The sequence below is a fragment of the Drosophila serrata genome, unplaced genomic scaffold (genome assembly GCF_035046125.1).
Source record: "Drosophila serrata isolate PLE 108 unplaced genomic scaffold, ASM3504612v1 contig_256, whole genome shotgun sequence".
Lineage (NCBI taxonomy): Eukaryota > Metazoa > Arthropoda > Insecta > Diptera > Drosophilidae > Drosophila > Drosophila serrata.
The window spans coordinates 22,179-43,612 of record NW_028257154.1 but is presented as its reverse complement, the minus strand read 5'-3'; the positions used below and the strand labels follow the sequence as shown (position 1 = coordinate 43,612).

The 21,434-nt window shown below is 35.1% G+C and overlaps 1 protein-coding gene across 7 annotated transcripts; it reads left to right on the top strand.

Moving 5' to 3' along the window:
* The first annotated feature begins 9,099 nt into the window (after positions 1–9,099).
* Positions 9,100–21,067, top strand: LOC147643631 (glutamine--fructose-6-phosphate aminotransferase [isomerizing] 2-like). Of its 7 annotated transcripts, XM_086832935.1 has the most exons (10): positions 9,100–10,919; positions 15,972–16,024; positions 16,732–16,929; positions 16,990–17,303; positions 17,360–17,501; positions 17,710–17,736; positions 17,921–17,944; positions 18,805–18,962; positions 19,602–20,441; positions 20,511–21,067. In XM_086832935.1, the coding sequence occupies exons 2-10, from the start codon at positions 16,018–16,020 to the stop codon at positions 20,883–20,885; spliced, it is 2,085 nt and encodes a 694-aa protein (XP_086689061.1). In that variant the 5' UTR covers positions 9,100–10,919; positions 15,972–16,017; the 3' UTR covers positions 20,886–21,067. The 7 variants fall into 7 exon arrangements, with proteins under 7 accessions (XP_086689061.1, XP_086689063.1, XP_086689065.1 ...); XM_086832937.1 differs by lacking the exon at positions 17,710–17,736; XM_086832939.1 differs by lacking the exon at positions 17,921–17,944 and having other exon boundaries at positions 18,841–18,962.
* Positions 21,068–21,434: the final 367 nt, after the last annotated feature.

The window sequence follows — 21,434 nt, the reverse complement described above, 5'->3', positions numbered from 1 at the left end:
TTATAACATTTTTAGTCGTCAAATTTTCATAAAATTAAAACTGAAATTGTAGAATAATATAAAAGGGCTATACAGAAAAAGGTATAATTTTTAATTGTACTAATTTCTCGATCGTTTCTATGGCAGCTAAATGATATACGATATACGAGTGAAAGTGTATAGAAGACTAACTGCAAAGTTTCGTTCAGATAGCTTCAAAACTGACAGACTAATTTACGTAGAAATGGACAGATGCTGATCAAGAATATATATATTTTATGTTATGTTAATACCCTGCAAGGGTATAATAAAGTTCGTATTTTTTTCTTTTAAGGGTTTTTATCTTATGATAAGATTCTCTATTTGTTCAATTTGACTGCGCAGTAAGCTATCTCAAAATTTTTAAGTACTTTCATTAAGAGGCTTTTAAGAAGACTGCTATCGAAAAAATAATTTCTGCTATCTTTCACTACAAAAATGTTATATTCTCTAGAGTGACAGTGTACATCAACCGTAAAGATGTATGCGACTATAACTTTTTACTTGTTTGTTTATGTTTTATTGAATCCCTTTTTTTATTTTCTGTTTTATATCTGTAGTGCATGGCCAAATGGCCCTTAGTCGAAAGCTGTGAAGGACAAAGCGGTCAGATAACATGAGCAGATCTCAGACAACGCAAACAAAGCTGGAGTGCGGGCACCCCCATTGTAAAGAGAGAGTTTCTTAGTGGGAAACTTCAAAGCAATTAATATTTTTATCCAGACACATCAAAAGAGACGCTGAAGGTATTCCATGTATGTTAATCTAAGGCTAAATCGATTCGTGTTGTATATATAGAACTATATACATATGTAATATGTTTTTGTACAATTTATAGTTCCGGAAAGAACTCCTTTATAGTCCTCTGAGCCAAGTCATAATACCCTATAGAGGTATACATTATATTTTGTATACATTTGTACACAAAATTTGAGCCACAAACTTAGGGAAATGTATATTTTTCATTAGTAAAATAGTACAATAATAAATCACAAAACTGAGTAAACATGGAAGATACGACTTAGAAAATATTGGATAAAGTGAATGTCTTAACAATTTCATTGCTCTGATTCTGATATTATTCTTATGTAACCTTTGTAAACAGAACTCGACGAGTTTGTTATTATTAATCGTCTTTATACAATAATACAGAAAATTTTAAATAAGTTGGATTAGACACAATCTCCCATAACTGCAAAAACCATTCTGAAACGCAAGCCTTTGTCCAATCGGCAGCAATCTACAAATAAATGAAGTTTTCTTGAATTTCGAGTTTCAAGCCGCAAGGAAAATATACATATTTATATAATCGATTAAGCCGTAGTAGGAAATAAATTTTTCCCATTAAAAAACCATATACATATGTATAATAAGATATATTTACATTTATATATACAGAGAAAATGTTTATTGTAAATTGCTAAAAGTGCTGCGTCCAACCTAATAAAAGTGTCATAATTTTTTTAATTATAGAAAGGTAGATTCCGTGTTGCAAGAAAATATAAAAATCAAGCCTTGCCATTTTGGGGACAACACTTCCCTTCTAAGCAAAATGGGAACGACAATAAAACCGATATACAATTGCTATAAACAGCACGTCTTGAAGATGACGAAATTTCGCGAGGGTGCACGTCGTGGGTCCTTGGACCTGTTGAAATATATAGCTAAAAAGAAAATCAATAGGGAGCCTTGTCCGGGTATCGCAGATATTTGTATCGGAACTTTGGTTTCCCTTACTCTTAATAAGGATTCTTTTAATTTATTTCGAGATCTGGAACCAATTTTTGTAGTAACTCCTTTAGCTTGATTCTACTGAAGGCTTGTCAGACGGAAAACAATACTCCGCACTTCTCCGCCGTAGGTGGAAAACGCGTAATTTATGTGGAACCCTTTAGCCACTGATCACATTAATATTAGGATTGAGTGCGTTCAGATGAAATCTTGGGTCAATTGCATAATCAGTAACTTTGATGCCCAAAAATTGTAGTTGAAGGGACAGCGTCGCGGGCAGCATATATGTTATAGCCGTTTGGATTTTCTCTTATTATTTGGCTTTTACGTCTACAATATACTTATATTAAACTTTAGTTGACCTTTAGTCTCACTACTTAACTTGTTGACTTGAACCGCTAACCACCGAATTTGCCTGCTACGCTTTTACTTACGTTTCTCTGATTTAAGAACATATATTATCTTAGTTCTTTGCTTACCAACACTCAATAACGCAAACAATTTGTATATTCCTACGAAAATCAAGAGTTGCTATACATATTTTTAAACACGATTTAAAGAATAAGGTTAAAATAAAACTTTTAAATGAGTATTTCACATAAAAAATACAAGGGAATTCAAAACTGCACATATATGTAGGTATTTCCATTAGGTAGTTCACTTCAGTAAGAAATGCTTTTTTTTTAATTCCCACATCATTTTTACTTAATAGAGAACAAGCGAGAGACGTTGCAGAATTCGAAAAAAAATAAAGTTAAAATCCGGAATAATTAATAAATACAAATCAATTAAAGCTCTCTCTTGCCCTCTGAAAACTAAAGAAAAACATTAAATTTTAAGAAAATAAAATTTAAATAAAAAATTTTAAACTTATTTTATCATTTTTATTCCAAATCTGATTTTTACAAATATTAGGAAATTGGATTCTTAGTGCAAGCAATAATGTTTCTGACTTATCAAGAATCGTTTCTTTATGTAGGTGGCTGAAAGGGCTTGTGTCTGTAACGACTAATTCCCAGAAAAGGTGTAGAGATATTACAGGGTTTTGAAACCTTTAATTGATAACACTCTTTCTTTATAATTTTGTTAATACATCGACTAGAGTTGATTCTTTACGAAAATAATATTGAACACAAAGAACCTTTTTATAATTCAGGAACTTAAATTTTAAAATTTAACAAATACAAATACAAAGATTAACCCAATTTTTTTTTTAAACTTTGTCGTTTATAAGGCAGACTTCTGGGCTTTTGCCCCGATTTTGGGGCTAAATCTATAGAACTATATGATTTCATTTCGATATATTTAAGCTTTTTAAAACACCAAAAAGATGATATTAGCTATTATATAAAATTGTTGGTTGTTTTTTCTTAAATATTAACTTTTGTTAATTATGCTTGACATAAAATTATTTTGTTGAGAAACCACGGAAAAGGGTGTAATCGGGAGTCTGTTAAAAGTTTTCTAAATTGTTTATGCAATTAATCTAATACTTTGTATTTTAAATTAAAATCAAAACTTATTTACAGGGAGTAAGCTAGAAGGATGGAATAGATTGTTCGATCGTTGTGGTTCCGACAAGAGCAGTGCCTTAATAATTGACATTAAAATATTTACAAACTGGAATAAATATTTAATTTACAACTTTCAAAAGTCTTTTTAGGCCATTTTCTAGAAGCAGAACGGGAACATGTGACTTGGGTATAAAGAAAGAAGACTCTGTTCGATGGTTGTGGTTGTTGGCAGTTGGTTAATGCCACTGCGGATGTTGACGATTACATTTAAATTATTTACAAGGCTGGTCGCCGACACATTTGTTATTCGCTTAACTTTTATGACGATGGCGGATTTTCACCAACGCTCTCAATCAAGCTCTGTTAAACTTCCTTCAACACCCCGACATATAACTTCAGCTGCTGCTCATTGCCTGCCTAAACCCGATGATGGTGCCAACTAAAAGCGAGGGTGTCACACTCTTACGGTCGGTTTACGAGCATCATTTTAATTTCCAATTAACGTTTATTAAAGCTTAGCAAGCTATCCGCTGTTTTTAGCGAAATATGCATAATAAAGCAAACAAAATCCAATATACAGAAGAAGCCTAAAAATAATAAAATGGAGTAACAACTTATCCTAAGAGAGCTAAAATCGGGTTGCCGACAATTTTATACACTTGTATTTTACAACCATCATTCATAATCTAACTAATATTGTGCACTCTTACTTTGTGCACTCCCGATATTGGTTCAGTTGATACAAGGTTCACTTGAAGCGAAAGTGAGTTAACGATATCATTTTTTCAATTTAACAGCGATTTTGGTTTAACTATTTTACAAGAGGAAAATGCAAAACTGTGAATGTAAAACTGTATGTGTAATACTATAAGTATAGAAGAATGCAACAGAAAGTAGGCATTGCTTTGATGTTTTTTAACATAAATACATCGAATTTATATTGTACTAGCAAGTCCGACGAACTCCGTTTCGCCACCAGATGGCTTCGTTTTATGTAACATTTCGTTTGGTGTTATTTTTATTCCATTGCAGGGTATTATAATTTCAGTCAGAAGTTTGCAACGCACTGAAGAAGGCACCTCCGATCATATAAAGTAAATATATTCTTGATCAGGATCAAACCCCGAGTCGATCTATCCATGTCCGTCTGTCCGTTTCTATGCAGTTTTGAAGCTATCTGAATGAAACTTTTAGTTAGCCTTTTATATACTCTCACTCGTATATATGTCGGAATGGGCCGGATCGGACGACTATATCATATAGCTGCCATAGGAATGATCGGAAAATTTTTACAAAAAAATGTTAACATTTTCAGTTTTCAATAGAATTGGATCGAATTTAAAATATAGCCATTTTATTATACTCTAGAATTTTGTGTAAAATTTTATGAAAATCGGATTACTATATCATATAGCTCCCATAGGAACGATCGAGAAATTAATACAATTAAATTTATAACTTTTTTAGTTTTCAGCTGATTTTCATCAAATTTGAGGTATAGCCATTTTATATAAGTCTTAAATTTTGTGGAAAATTTCATAAAAATCGGACGACTATATCATATAGGTGCCATACAAACGATCGTTTGATGTAGAGGAAAAATGCAAATCTGTGAATGTAAAACTGCAAATATAATATGTATAGGTGAATGAAATGAAAACAGGTATTACTTCATTGTTTTTATCACAAATATATATTTAATTTATATTGTATAGATTCCTAGTTATAGAAGTTCTATCTGCAAGGGTATATAAACTTCGGCGTGCCGAAGTTAGCTTCCTTTTCACCCAAATTTGTTTTACCGTTCTTGAGTTATAAGTGGTGTAAATTATATATATATATATATATATATATATATATATATATATATATATATATCTAACACGACTTTCTTTTATATTTGTATATTTCGTCAGGAGGTTTGTATTTCGAAGCTTAATTGAATGTGAATTGTAAAAGAAATATGCACTGCGTAGTGTTGAAAAAAACACGATGTTTTCTGTATTGGAGCGTGTACTGTACTTTTTTATACTGTCCCGACTCTAACCGATGCCGAGACATGGCCCAAGCCGTTGGCAGGACCTAGATTAGTCCTGACAACTTTTGGAAAGAAGATTGTTTAACATGCTAGTCCAACGGCTAAATATTCGATCGAGTTCATCCAATCTTTTAAGCAGGAGCTTGTGTTTCTTCTTGGTCTCAGAAAGAGTCGACTGACTTTGATCGAAATCTGGAGAAATATGCTAGAATTTTTTTAAATTTAAAATTACTAAAGTTTTTTTTATTACCTGTGCTGCTCATTTTGTGGACATCTTTTCATTCCATTCTGGTAATATAATTGAATAAAAGCTATCAAGAAGAGGAACTTGCTGCGGTCAACCCCACTTTGGTCAATTCTTTTCTGAGTATTAAATAACGTATTTAATTTATTATTTATTTTTATTGTGAGAATTCGGGCCACAGAGTGTATAAATAAAATCATTCGAAAATCTGTAATTCCCGTCATCTTATTCGCTTTAACGTAGTGCCAACAAAAACCTGCTGAAATTTGTGGTTCTTCTGTTATTGTTGCGTTGGTTTAATAAAGTCTTTACTCCAAATTGGCACGTCACGGAGACTTTTCGATTTAGCAATGTAGAGATCAAGATCTTTTAGAATCATTAGCGTTTAGTCTTCGTAGATTTTCTCGTCGAACAGAGGTCGATCAAAACAATCTATTTGTTAAACAACTCCAAGCCAAAGTTCAATGTTTTCTGTATTCACTAAATGTACATTTTTTCGGGGTCCATACTAAAACGTTATTGTCAGAGCAGGAATTCGGATTAAGAGCATAAGCTATTAAGACCTACCGCATTTCGAGTGTATTTTTATACCCTTGCAAGGTATTATAATTTCAGTCAGAAGTTTGCAGAGCAGGAGTCACCTCCGAGCATATAAAGTTTATATATTCTTGATCAGCATCAACAACCAAGTCGATCTAGCCATGTCGCAATTTAGTCTCTCAGTTTTAAAGCTATCTAAATAAAACTTTGCAGTTAGTCTCCTATATATTTTCACAATAATATATATAATTTATATTGCATTAAATCCTTCGGCGTGCTGAAGTTAGCTTCCTTTCTTGTTATGAACTTCTTTTGGCATAAAATGAGTTTTATTTCGGTCTGAATATTGTATCTTTTACCGTCATACATTGAACATATTAATTATTTTTACTTTTACTTTGTAGACAGATGACAAAAAAAACAGAAAGGAAAATAACTTCGGCACTCCCAAGTTTATATACCCTCGCAGATAGAACTTCTATGACTAGGAATCCATACAATATAAATTATATATAATTATGTTAAAAAATAATGAAGTAACACCTGCTTTCATTTCATTCACCTATATATTATGTTTGCAGTTTTACATTCACAGAATTGCATTGTTCCTTTACATCTAACGATCGTTTGTATGGCACCTATGTATATGACATAGTCGTCCCATTTTCATAAAATTTTACACAAAATTGTAGAATAATATAAAATTGATATATCTCAAATTTGATGAAAATCTATTGAAAACTGAAAAAGTTATAATATTTTATTGTATAAATTTCTCGATCGTTCCTTTGGCAGCTATATGATATAGTAGTCTGATTTTCATAAAATTTTATTCAAAACTGTAGAATAATACGAAATGGCTATAGCTTAAATTTGATGAAAATCTGTTGAAAACTAAAAAAGTTATAATTTTTATTGTATTATAGTATAGTAATCCGATTTTCATAAAATTTAACACAAAATTGTAGAATAAAAGAAAATTGGTATATCTCAAATTTGATGAAAATTTGTTGAAAACTGAAAATGTTATAATTTTTTTTCTAAAAATTGTCCGATCATTCGTATGGCAGCTACGACATATATACGAGTGAGAGTATTTTTCTATATATTAACTACAAAGTTTCATTCAGATAGCTTCAAAACTGAGAGACTAGTAAAAACGGAGAGACGGACATGGCTAGATCGACTCGGCTGTTGATGCTGATCAAGAATATATACATATGTATTTTTTACATGGTCGGAGGTGCCTTCTTCACTGCGTTGCAAACGTCTGACGGAAATTATAATACCCTGCAAGGTTATAATAAAAAAGAAGAAATTTAGAAATGCTTATCGTAAGTGTAAAGTGCAAAATAAGCAACTTTTCTAAAAATTGGTGTAGAAAATCGTTCAAAGTTAGCTCAAAAATTGTATCTTTAAAAATAACACTATTCAGTAAAGACCTTCAATCTTTCTCATGTTCATACACACATACATTGACTGTTAAACGGGCTCGGTTTAACTACCTATAACTTCCTGATTTTTGATGTGATCGTTATAAAATTTTGACAAAATATTCATAAGACATTTATAAAAAAAATAAAAATAAAAAAATATTTATGTTAATTGAACTAAAAGTAAAATGATATATTAAAAGGAATACGATTTTCTTGCCCTTTGACATGACCTTAGAAATACAGTTCCAAATTGTAGAAAAATGAAATAGTTGGCTGTTAGATGCTTTTTGGTAATTTAGGTCTTAAAACGTTATTTAGCTCTTTTTCAAACATTAAATAAAGGTAAGACTTATAAACTCTTCTTTAGAGTTAGCATACATGCGTTCACTTCAAAAACCAATAGTTTAATTCATTTCTTAACTGCATGTTAATAATAATAATAAAAAGTTAAAATAAAAGCGTATTAAAAAGAAAATAGCCAACGGGAAATGGGGGTTTTATTTAAAATCCTTATATATATATATGTTTATTCTTTATATGTGAATGTAGCAATCTATTCTTATTTAATTTAAAGGTTTACGGGTTGGATACTGTAGTTGTACTTTGTATAATATAGGTTTCAATGGATATTATAGCAAACTTGGGAAATATACTTTCTCTACCAAATAATACCCAATGAATAATTGATGTATCGAGTACCCTCAGGACTGAGGAAAATTATTTTGGGAAAGCATTGTAGCATTGTAAATGTAACTTTAGGATGAAATTAGAATTTGGTTGTAATCGGACCTAAAAGCTTAAACACAAAGAAGAACGATTTTTATATTTTCCTTATGGCCCTATATTATCCAAACGGGCAAAAATCATCAAAATACACCTCTCACAGCTGCCGGGAAACAAGTTCTGATAATGGTTTCTCACTTATCGACACTTTGATAAGCAGTAACACTGCACCCACCTTCTCTGTACACGACTGGCACTTAAAACTTGTTTTTTCTTTGTTTTCCACTTGGCAGTCTGACGTGGCGCAAAGAGTCAAAATTGAAAATTAGAAGGCGAATATTTGAGTACCTTGGTGAACCAACGGGAAAGAGGTAAGAATTGCAGTTGTTACCGTCCCCCGGAAAGGCGGCCAGCTCTTCCGTGCTTAATTAATTCAACATTGGATAAGTGGCACCTTCTGGCCCCGGCCATACCAATCCTCGGCAGCCACCGCAGTTGAATGCAAGTAAAAGGTAAGAGGCCGCTCCAACGGCAAGGCCGCCCAGACGAGTCGATCGGATACTTCTGGTTACCAATACCACCTTAAAGCAACTCGTAAAGCAGTCGTAAGCAGCAAAAACTTGTACAAAGAAAGGCCCTCGACTGAAACCCCACAGCTTTAAGAAAATAGTTTACATATTTGAAGTATTTTCTTTTGCTCAGGTATTGGAGTTTCCAGAAAAATATTGGAACAGCTGATGTACATAAACACCGTCTTAAGGTTGCAGCGATATAATTGCAAAAGTTAGATTGTTTAAGCTAGACCAGGACACAGGTCCATTTGACATTAATTCTGTAAGATTTAAAAGAGGGCCACAAACGCTATGTCTCTCGGCCAAAGCTTGTATATTAAAATATGTATATTAACTGGGGCCAGTTTCAGACTGGTTTTCAGATGCGCTAGGGCCAGCATCACTTTTCCTTTCAGATGGGAGTCAAGGTCAGGGAATTACGCACGTAATAGCGTATGGGTGGGAAAATTTAAAATAAAATTTAAAAAATCAAACTGGTTTAATGCGTGCGTATTTCAGACGGACCGGTAATATTGAAAAAAGAAATCATAAATATTTATATTGTACCGTTGATGTTATTAATGCTTTAAACCGGTGGCGCGAGTCTTCGGCGGTTACCGGTTTCATTTGGCAATACTTAGACTCAACAACCAAACTTTACGTTTAGTTTCCTTTAAACACCATTTTCTGGTCACTAAAGGAATAGGTAATACATTCTGCAACGACCTTTATACATATATAATACTGGATATTTTAGATTTGAACGAGATTGCGGATTAAATTTTGCTGGCGCTGACTGTTGTGCTCTAATAATACAAATACACTCATGTGTAAGAATTCGAAAGTATTTTTTGTAAACCAATAAAGAATATAAAGGCTGTGTAGTGCAGCTAAACATAAAGTCCGGGACTTGAATTATTTTAATGTATATATATTAACCTCTCTATTTTTTCACTATGCGGAAAGTATTAAGTAGTTTTCGTCAGATAAATAATATTCACACTATGGATACAAACAAATTTACTTCACGCAAAGGCACAACACCAATGGGGGTATGTGCAATTAAATCAATTGGAGAGTCTTCTATTGGGATTCCTTCAACCCGCTATTGGCCAGTGCGAAGTTTTCACCCTGACATCACTTCTTTTGCAGAAAGAGAATAAGCCCCAGTCGCTCACCTTCTCACGCTTCAGAAACAACTGCTGCGGTGCGCTGACGGCGTTAAGTGAGAAGTCGGTTACCGGCTTTGCGCGATCCCCGCAGGTCTTGTTCGTCTTGGTATTCGTGGCGGCCGGACTATGGAGCCAACGTTTACTTCTTTTGGTCAAAACATCAATTTTAAGTATCGGTAAAATAAATATTTTTCATTAGGGTCTATAGGTCTATGTGTCATATTCTTTAAAATATTCAGTTTTAATTACCAAGTCGGTCTAGGCTGGTCCGTATTTTGGCTTATATCCAAACTCCACTTAAAAGTTAGCTGAAAGAATCATTATATTCATCTTGTTTACATGGCAACAAGTGTACTCAATTGGTGGTAATATACAAGAAATATCAATCGAGTAACTCATATTCCTACCTGACATTGGAATAGGTGCTTCTAGTTAGTATTTGCCAATTGCTCCAACTTAAAGACATTTTTTAACGTATTTTGGAGTTAAAAAATAAGTAAATTAGCTTAGAAAAAATAACGAAAATCATTCAGTACTTTATTATTTAGATTTTTATTACTTTCATATATATTTAAATATGTATTACGTATCATATATTATACATATATATGTATATAGTTGAATATATACGTATAACAATACCTTTTACCTATATATTCAACTTTGCCAACCAATGTGAGGCCCAGCTCCATAGTGAGTTGGTCGGAATCGAGCTCTTTGACATTAACGATCGTCGCGGATCGGATCGGGCATTCGTCAGCGGCGGAGAGCTAGTGGCGCAGCAGCGACCTATAAAAGAACCACATTTAGCGCCCGCTGCTCTTCGAAGTGCGCTCAGTGTTATTCCGACAGCGAAGTTGGCAGTTTAAGAGCTTGCCAGTTCCGAAGCGAAGTCAGCCACAACCAGTTAACCAGGCGAAAACCGGCAGCGCAACCAGCAGAAGCATTTCAAGTAAGTGCGAGTCCAGAGAAGGAGACTGAAAGTGGTCAACGGACTAGTTGGCATCCACACAGCTGAAACTGGCGACGTTGTGCGCATTTCAAGTCCAATAGCTGGATTCGGCGGTGCCGGTGCCAACGCAGCAAACCTACATTGAATTTAATATTACTACCAAGGCGAAAAGTGTGAGGAGCCAACGTTTATTGTCTTACATAAAATACCTGTTTCGGCAGCTTGAATTTGTGTATATGGGGTGACACCCACCTCTATCAAATATTAAAAAATCAGGCTCATAGGCAACGGCTTAAGTTGAGACTTACACCTATTCTCGCTGACTGCGTTTCAATTCATTGGATTGGCATTAGCTTCATATCCAATAATTTGTTAATACAACTGCAGGGCACAACTGTGTACTCGAATAGGTTTTGCAACCCATGTAAACAGAAACGATGGTGTATTGCTTTTCAGACACTAAGAAGCATTTGTATTATGCGAGTCAAGTAACCTTAAGATTCCTAGTTCATGGTTATTACTTCAGAAGAATAAACATACAGTCGAAATTTATTATTACGTTGTATCAAAAGGTTCTCTTTTGCTAATAAAATCGATTTTCCCCGTATTAATGCGTTTACGTATCGTTTAATCAATTAATAATAATAGATATAAAGTATAGATTGAATGTACAGATTTGTATTATTCCCTATGTTCTTTGGGCTTTCCTTTTTTTTCCAGTCTGTAAATTTATGACGGGTCCTTAAATATAACAAAGAAACCAGAATAGGTTGTATATTTTAGTTGTTTGTCTCTTGAGTACTCTAGCCCAATACAAAGATTCAGACATGGTAAAGTTCATTAATTGCCAGGGCTTTCTTGTCAATGTTTTCTTATTGAACTTCCTGGCCACAAGTGCCTTTATTGTTGGACAGCTCGTTAGGGAAATAGAAGGGAAGATAAGGTGATAAGGGTTCTGACGGTTTTTATTTTTTTGCCCGAATATGTCACTGACAAAGTAAACGAGAAAGATTGCTTTTATCTTTAAATATTCGGGGTAGAGGTATTATGTAGGTAAGTAAAAGGTTGTTGAACCACAGTGCAGTCAAGCAAAATTTATTGCAATCTGGTCTTAACGAAAATGTCAATGGAAAAACAGCGGCATTACTAGATTAAAATAATATATTATGGGTGAGAAACCGATCCAAGGAATATTCTCTTTTTAGGAATCGCTTGGATTGGCTTCTATAAGTATTGAACAGAAAGTTTGAAGATGAGGACAATACCTTGTACAGATTGTCAGATAGCAATTTTTCAGTAAAATATGATTGTGGTATCTAGCAAATATTTGGGTTCGTATAAACAATGCGCCAAATTTTTAAGTGAATTTGTGAATATTAAATCAGGGGTTGGACTTGTTTTTTTTTTTTGTCACGATAAATCAAATATATGTATGTATATCATATGTTCATCACCACACACAACTCGAAGACTATCATTTTTATACCCTTGCAGGGTATTATAATTTCTATATAAAGTATATATATTCTTGATCAGGATCAACAGCCGAGTCGATCTAGCCATGTCCGTCTGTCCGTCTGTCCGTCTGTCCTCTCCTTCTGTCCGTCTGTCCGTCTGTCCGTTTCTACGCAAACTAGTCTCTCAGTTTTGAAGCTATCTGAATGAAACTTTGTAGTTAGCCTTCTATATACTCTCACTCGTATATATGTCGGAACGGGCCGGATCGGACGACTATATCATATAGCTGCCATAGGAATGATCGGAAAATTTTTACAAAAAATTTGTTAACTTTTTCAGTTTTCAATAGAATTGCATCAAATTTGAGATTTGAGCCATTTTACTATACTCTACAATTTTGCATAAAATTTTATGAAAATCGGACTACTATATCATATAGCTCCCATAGGAACGATCGAGAAATTAATACAATTAAATTTATAACCTTTTCAGTTTTCAACTGATTTTCATCAAATTTTAGGTATAGGCATTTTATATCAGTCTTAAATTTTGTGTCAAATTTCATGAAAATCGGACTATTATATCATATAGGTGCCATACAAACGATCGTTTGATGTAGAGGAAAAATGCAAATCTTTGAATGTAAAACTGAAAATATAATATGTATAGGTGAATACAATGAAAGCAGGTATTACTTCATTGTTTTTTAACACAAATATATATCATTTATATTGTATGGTTTTTTATTCATAGAAGTTCTATCTGCAAGGGTATATAAACTTCGGCGTGCCGAAGCTAGCTCCCTTTCTTGTTAAATTTTAAACAAGAAACGAAGCTAACTTCGGCACGCCGAAGTTTATATACCCTTGCAGATAGAACTTCTATGACTTGGAATCCCAACAATATAAATTATATTTATTTGTGTTAAAAAACAATGAAGTAATACCTGCTTTCATTTCATTCACCTATACATATTATATTTGCAGTTTTACATTCCCTGATTTGCATTTTTTCTCAACATCAAACGATCGTCTGTATATGATATAGTCGTCTGATTTTCATGAAAATTGACAAATTTAGGACTAATATAAAATGGCTCTACCTCAAATTTGATGAAAATCAGTTGAAAACTGAAAAAGTTATAAATTTAATTGTATTAATTTCTCGATCGTTCCTATGGGAGCTATATGATATACTAGTCAAATTTTTAAAAAAACTTACACAAAATTGTAGAGTATAATAAAATGGCTATTTATCAAATTTGAGCGAATTCTTTTGAAACCTGAAATTGTTATAATATTTTTTGTAAAAATTATCCGATCATTCCTATGGCAGCTATATGATATAGTCGTCCGATCCGGCCCGTTCCGACATATATACGAGTGAGAGTATGTAGAAGGCTAACTACAAAGATTCATTCAGATAGCTTCAAAACTGAGAGACTAGTTTGCGTAGAAACGGACAGACGGACAGACGGACAGAAGGACAGACGGACATAGCTAGATCGACTCGGCTGTTGATCCTGATCAAGAATATATATACTTTATATGGTCGTAGGTGCCTCCTTCACTGCGTTGCGAAATTGTGACTGAAATTATAATACCCTGCAAGGGTATAATAAAAGAACGAGAGTGAACTGGGCACGAAGAAAACTAGCAAATCAACCACAAAACGTAAAAATATGGACATATCATCCTCTTGTAAGGCGTGAAGCAGCACAAAAAAAAACTTTACGATACAATTGATTTAGCTCTAAAAAAACAAATTCTGTCGGTAAGTTCAATCAGCGTGAGTGAGTCAACCCACAATCTTTGATTGAATTCACAGTTAGCGGCAAAATAACAACGTAACGCATTACGTGACAGTCTAAACTGTCATACAGTTAAGAGCAACGTCAAAATACTTGGCCTGTAGTTTTAATGTAATTCAACTTAAACAAATTTATGATTCACCCTATGAGGATTTCTAAATGCTTGGTGCAAACTGTGGGGCACAAGGTTTTAGTTTAAATTATAAAAGCAAATAACATCCGGTCGCGAAAGTACGAAAAATATATGCATATTATGCATTTATATAAATAATCTTGAAAGTATCTACATATATCTGGGAAAATCAAATCTTTTCAGTTTTCAGGTCAATATTATTATTTTTTTTAGCGGCAGAAGATAGGCTTGTCTAAAAAATATGTTTGAGTTTTCCAAACATACAATTTGACATTTTTTATAATTTAGCGAAAAAAGAGAATAATTTTTGACCATTCTTTATATATTCTTATTTATAAAAACAATAGGAAAGGAAACGTTACTAAACCCATGAAATTTTTAATTGGATTCTTTAAACTAACAGGACAAACTTGAAAACCCAGAATTCTTATCAATTGACATTCATTGTCTTTGACGTCTACTAAAACATTTTAATAGACCCTATGGCTAAAAATAAATTAATATTAACATAGGCATATGTGTAAATAAAAGAGAAACAAAAAAATCGAGGGTTGAAAATGTTCTCAAACAATATATAGGCATTCTTAAGTGTTTTCTGAGTATATGCACATATGTATGTATATATGTCAGAAATAGTGCTGCGTAAATGTTAACAAAAAGTGTATGTTGTGTCAATGATAAATAAGAATTCAAATGGCAAGAAATTTCCATTTGTGTAAGCTCAACTAAACAAGTATGGTAAGGCCTTGAGCGGGGGAGTCGGTGAGTTCGGAGCAGATACAGGAAGTATTCAGTTGATAAAACACATTTCAGGGTGTGTTTCAGTTATCTCTGCAGACTTTTATATCCACCACCCTGACAATTAAACAATAAAATCCATATACCCAGTAGCCAAGGATTAAATGCGAATTAGAACCGAGTGCAAATCAACAATGTAACATATGCAACAAGCAGACGGAGGTATTTTCTACGACACAAAGTATATAGAAATTCTTGATCAGCATTACTAGCCGTGTAGAGTTATCCTATCCGTCCGTACATTTCACAGCCAAAACAAAATTGAACAAGTTTGAAGGCAGTCGGAGTAGGGATTAATTTTCGACCCTACTAAGTATGTATATGATCAGCATCAACGTTCAAGAAAATCTTTCTATTAAAAAGGCCATATCAGAAAATGTTAATGGTTTACACGCCTTCATTATAGTTCCTTTGATTGGTTTATTTTTCATTTCCATTTTTCACTACATTTCTAATTCTATTATAACTAATAGTTGTTTTTTCTTTTATTATTATTACTGGACTAACAAAATAGAATTGTAATTAAATTTAACCTTTCTATAAATATTAATATATTTTTAATGCACATCAGCAAAAATCTTATCAGCCTCGACTGAAATTTTCCAAAAGTTTTATTTATTTTATCAGAATCTTATATTTTGTTACTATATTATAGGATTGATTTACCGAACGGAGTTATGTATATGTATTAGATAAAGATAATGCTCGTCTATCGAGTATGCCTACACGTGTATTTTACATTTATACATATTAAAACATTAAATAAGAGTGGTTTGGTTTTGCAATTTGGACTAAGTTAGTTGGTATTTAGAACGCAGTATTAATTAATATAACATTTCCTTTTAAATTACAGATAATATTCAAAGTCTTTACTTTTGATTGAGTTTATAACTTTAAAAATGTGTGGTAAGTAGTTTACAATCACATAAGCCCAATTTATATTTATATAATGTATACACATATGATCGATATAATAAATAATATCGAATTTATTTAAAGATATTTAAGGTAAAAGTAAGATATTAAATTATTGTAGTACATTAGGTGGCGTGCTATTATATTTATTGATAAGCACATAACTGTTTTATTATGTCTTATTTTGTTTTGAATTTACTTTTTTATTATATAATATTCATATACCCGAAATACCGTCAGTGATTGCCCACAAATGCGAGTCGATTTCTGCACTCGATCACAATCTTCAAGCCCATTCAAAACAGGTTACTTAGTTGGCATATGTAAAAATTTCCTCATAACTGGTTGTCTCTTTTGCAATAAAATATTTCGGCGTTTGTATATCTTCGCCCCTTTCTGACCTATTTTACATACATACATATTATTTGTATAGCATGCATAGTCAACAAATATTTTTTTCAAACGAACACTGCATGTTTTAATTCTTTAAATAAGGAAGTTTAATTTTATTTTTTTTAAGTATATAGTTATTTTAAAAGCTAAAAGACATTAGTTTTGCAAGATTAAGAGTAAAAGAAGGTTTTATCGCTTAAATAACTTTAGGGATTTTGTGTTCCAAACTTGAAACTTTATTTTATTTTTATAAAATTGATTTTACTAAAGAAAACAAAATTAATAACCAATAATTGTCTTCTCAGGAATATTTGCTTATCTGAATTACCTCACTCCCAAATCGCGCCAGGAAGTGCTCGACCTGCTGGTCACGGGACTGAAGAGGTTGGAGTACCGCGGCTATGATTCCACTGGAGTTGCCATCGACTCGCCAGATAATAAAAACATTGTAATGGTTAAGCGGACGGGGAAGGTCAAGGTGCTAGAGGATGCCATCCAGGAGCGTAAGTACAGTTGTTGGACTTCCTTTGAAATTTTCATTTCCTAATTCTTTTTTTTTGCAGACTTCAGCGGCGGCGAATACGGTGAGCCTGTTTTGACCCACATCGGCATCGCCCACACCCGCTGGGCCACCCACGGCGTGCCCTGCGAGAGGAACTCCCACCCGCACCGCTCCGACGAAGGGAACGGCTTCGTTGTGGTCCACAACGGCATCATCACGAACTACAACGACGTGAAGACCTTCTTAGCCAAGCGCGGCTACGAGTTCGAGTCGGACACGGACACGGAGGTGTTCGCCAAGTTGGTGCACCACCTGTGGAAAACCCACCCCACATACTCGTTCCGCGAGCTGGTCGAGCAGGCTATTCTGCAAGTGGTAAGTGGTGCCCGAGGCGGTGTCTGTACCACCTAAAATTGTTATCTCCTGTACAGGAAGGCGCCTTTGCCATTGCCGTAAAGTCCAAGCACTTCCCCGGAGAGTGCGTTGCCTCGCGCCGCAGCTCACCCTTGCTAGTCGGAATTAAGACGAAGACTCGCCTGGCCACGGACCACATCCCCATTCTCTATGGAAAAGGCAAGCGGACTTTTTGCTTTCCGCCCACTTTTAATTCATCCTTTGTCTTCTATCTATTTGTAAATAACTATATATATGTTGCGTTCTTTCGGTTCTTTACACTACTTACCGTCGCTTCCCGTCGCCCCGTCCTTATCGACCTGTTTCGTTGCCATCCACTCCGACGTACCTTCCCTGTGCCACTCCTGGCGCCGATGTCGAACCGTAGATGACAAGAAGCAGAGCTCCGACAAAGGTAGTCACCTGACTTACCCGTTTGTTTTTCACTTGCTAATCTGGTGCTTGGGGCCAATTATACACTAACTCTAATCCGAATTGCTCGCCTCTCCCTGAATAACAAACTTATTTTGTTTAAGCTTAGCTCCGGCCATCATTAAAGTAATACTAACGCTTTGTTTCGCCCTCTCGCATTCGTTTAGATGCCGACTCCGGCAAGGCTCAAGGTAATTACAACTTTGAATATTTTGAATATGAAAATCGCACTTCCCTGCAAGGTGTTTTGACGGCTTCATATTAGAAACCTTTAATTTTTACGTCTATTAAGTGCATTTAAAATCCAGAGCGAAGAGCCCCTGGCTGAAATTTCTTGGGATTGAATAATAATAAGGACTATTCATTTGGGAGAGAATATTTTATAATAAACCAGAGACTTGATTTATTCAAAATTGCTATCCATAGCCTTTAGCTGGCGCATTCAAATGTAGATATAAAAAATAATGAGCGTTCACATATCACACGAGCCTCAGTATAGTTAGTCTATGCTTTCTGAAAACAAAATGTGGTATTTTAAAATATATTTACTTGATAGGTTTTATATACATAGATGCAATATGCATTCGCAGTTTTTAGTTTTAAGTGATTTTATTCCGTCGTTTCGGAGCTCTTCTCATGTACTCATATTTTTTTTATTGACTTCGGGTAGTAAAGTAGTTCGCTCTGTTGCTAAAATATTTAGTGTTGCTTGAATTAAGGGCGACTCTGAAATTTACAAAAGCAAACCAGGAGAGTTGTTTGGTGTGTGAAAATTATTTCAACCAAATTATTTTTTATTTAATTTTCCTTTTCTTTGGCCTGGCACTCACACATCCAAATTCATAACCACGCTCCCACACTCGCACCTGCTCTTGCCTTTGGTCACGATGGCTGGAACTGCCCCGTCCCGTTCCGGCTGGTGGAACTGAAAAACAACTCTTTATACCATCAATGCTATAAATGTCATCGCAACCGTTGAATCGCTACTGTAAATACCACTGCACATCCAACGCGACAATTACTAAACCAACGAAAAATGCTAAACTAAAAGATATTCGTCCACATGGACCATCTCGTGAATTACCAGTGCTTCCGAGATCGGACAGCACCTCCGAGTTCATGCCTCTGGAGGAGAAAGAGGTGGAGTACTTCTTCGCATCGGACGCTTCCGCCGTTATTGAGCACACCAATCGTGTCATCTACTTGGAGGTAAGACTTGCCTTAGCATCTATATAAGGATATTTAATTATAAATATAACATGTATATAATATTATAAGTGACAACATAATATTTTTTACAGTCAAGATTTCTTACTAACCGTTCTACTCGGTAAGGTGGACAATTTGACGACAATGTTTGATCAAATATACTATTTAATTATTTTCTAAGTTTTATTGCCAAGCAGGAACAATATTACACGTCCATAAATGTTACACATATTTATTATTTGATTCGTTAGTTTGATTAGTTTGTGTTATTTTCATACATCTCCATGTTGAATTACAGAATATGTGTTGGGCTAACCAAGTTAGCCAGTCAATTGTAAATTTTAATGAATGCTTGTGGACTAGCCTTTTTTTGTCTGACATATAAGGAGGATACATTCATTGAGATCTAAGATCAAAATCAAGATTTTTAAATTCTAAAAATGGTGGTTCAAGGTATCAAACTTTTTAGCTTTTTCGTTTAGAAAATGGGCTCTAAAATTCCAAAATAAATAAGGTAGTAATATGAACTGTGATGTTGTTACATTTGTATACAATTTTCAATTACTGTGGTTCAAGACGAACTCTTTAATACTTATCTAATATAAACTAGTAACTTTTATAAAATTTGCGTGTTTGCAGGATGACGACGTGGCAGCGGTTCGCAATGGAACGCTGAGCATCCATCGCCTGAAGAAAAGCCTGGACGATCCACACGCGCGCGAAATCACTACATTAAAGATGGAAATTCAGCAGATCATGAAGGGCAACTACGACTACTTTATGCAAAAGGAAATTTTCGAGCAGCCCGACTCTGTGGTTAATACAATGCGTGGTCGCGTACGCTTCGACGAAAATTCAATTGTACTAGGAGGAATTAAGGACTACATTCCAGAAATTAAACGCTGTCGGCGCCTAATGCTCATTGGGTGCGGCACGTCATACCATAGCGCCGTTGCCACTAGGCAGCTCCTCGAAGAGCTAACCGAGCTGCCTGTTATAGTTGAGTTGGCATCCGACTTTCTGGACCGCAACACTCCCGTTTTCCGAGACGATGTCTGCTTTTTTATCTCTCAGTCTGGCGAGACTGCAGACACCCTGATGGCCCTGCGCTATTGCAAGCAACGGGGAGCCCTTATCATGGGAATCACCAACACCGTGGGCAGCAGCATTTGCCGAGAGTCCCACTGTGGAGTGCACATTAACGCTGGCCCGGAGATCGGTGTGGCCTCGACGAAGGCATACACGTCGCAGTTCATCTCATTGGTGATGTTTGCGCTGGTCATGTCCGAGGACCGCCTCTCACTGCAGCAGCGTCGACTGGAAATTCTGCAGGCTTTGTCAACGCTCGCGGATCAAATTCGTGCGGTTCTTAAACTCGACTCGAAAGTCCAGGAGCTGGCCAAGGACCTCTACCAGCACAAGTCACTGCTGATCATGGGTCGCGGCTACAACTTTGCCACCTGCCTAGAGGGAGCCCTGGTTAGGCAACTACATACATAAATAGATATCCTTTCATTTTAAACATATACATTTCGTTACGTCTTTCAGAAAGTCAAGGAGCTGACCTACATGCACAGCGAGGGCATAATGGCCGGGGAACTAAAGCACGGCCCACTGGCCCTCGTCGATGATTCCATGCCCGTCTTGATGATAGTCCTGCGCGATCCCGTCTACGTCAAGTGCATGAACGCCTTGCAGCAGGTAACTTCGCGCAAGGGCTGTCCGATTATCATTTGCGAGGAGGGAGACGAGGAGACCAAAGCGTTCTCTTCCCGCCACCTGGAGATCCCCCGAACCGTTGATTGCCTGCAGGGTATTCTCACCGTTATCCCCATGCAACTCTTATCCTATCACATTGCTGTACTTCGCGGATGCGATGTCGATTGCCCCAGAAATCTAGCAAAGTCCGTGACGGTCGAGTAACACGACTATGATAGTCTTCTTGGCCAACATGGCCCCCATGATAATCTCTACTCATTCTTGGCGACATCGTTACACATATCACATTCGTTAATCAATCATTTAAAACAGTTTAAAATAACCATCATCAGTGTTTATAAAGAAACGAACTCTTATTATAATTAATAAATTTTTGTTAGCGTTTATTTTTTATTTATTTATGTACAAAAAGGAATAGCAATATGTCTGCCATTATTAAACCATACACTTACCTCTTCGCGACAAAAGGGAGTATTTTATAACGATATGCTCCGGCTGATATCAGGTGGGCAGAGGAACATATTACGCACATTTGTTTCGATAGACAATTCAACATGTAAGAGAAAATAATATTTCCTGTATAGGGAACATAGAACACGGAAATGATCATGCACGTTAAGGTTCGTTCTACACACATTAAGGGCCATTGGGCGAAAATAAGGAGAAGGTCTTACAGGGACCGAGAGCCTTAATTTGCTTAAGAGATGGTGGAGCAAATATGTCCGTTAATTAATTTATACAGGCACATCACAC

Excerpts from the sequence above, each read along its gene's own strand:
- LOC147643631 (XM_086832935.1), top strand. Across the intron at positions 17,737-17,920 it reads GAAGCAGAGCTCCGACAAAG|ATGCCGACTCCGGCAAGGCT; the intron begins GTAGTCACCTGA and ends GCATTCGTTTAG. Across the intron at positions 18,963-19,601 it reads ATCGTGTCATCTACTTGGAG|GATGACGACGTGGCAGCGGT; the intron begins GTAAGACTTGCC and ends GCGTGTTTGCAG.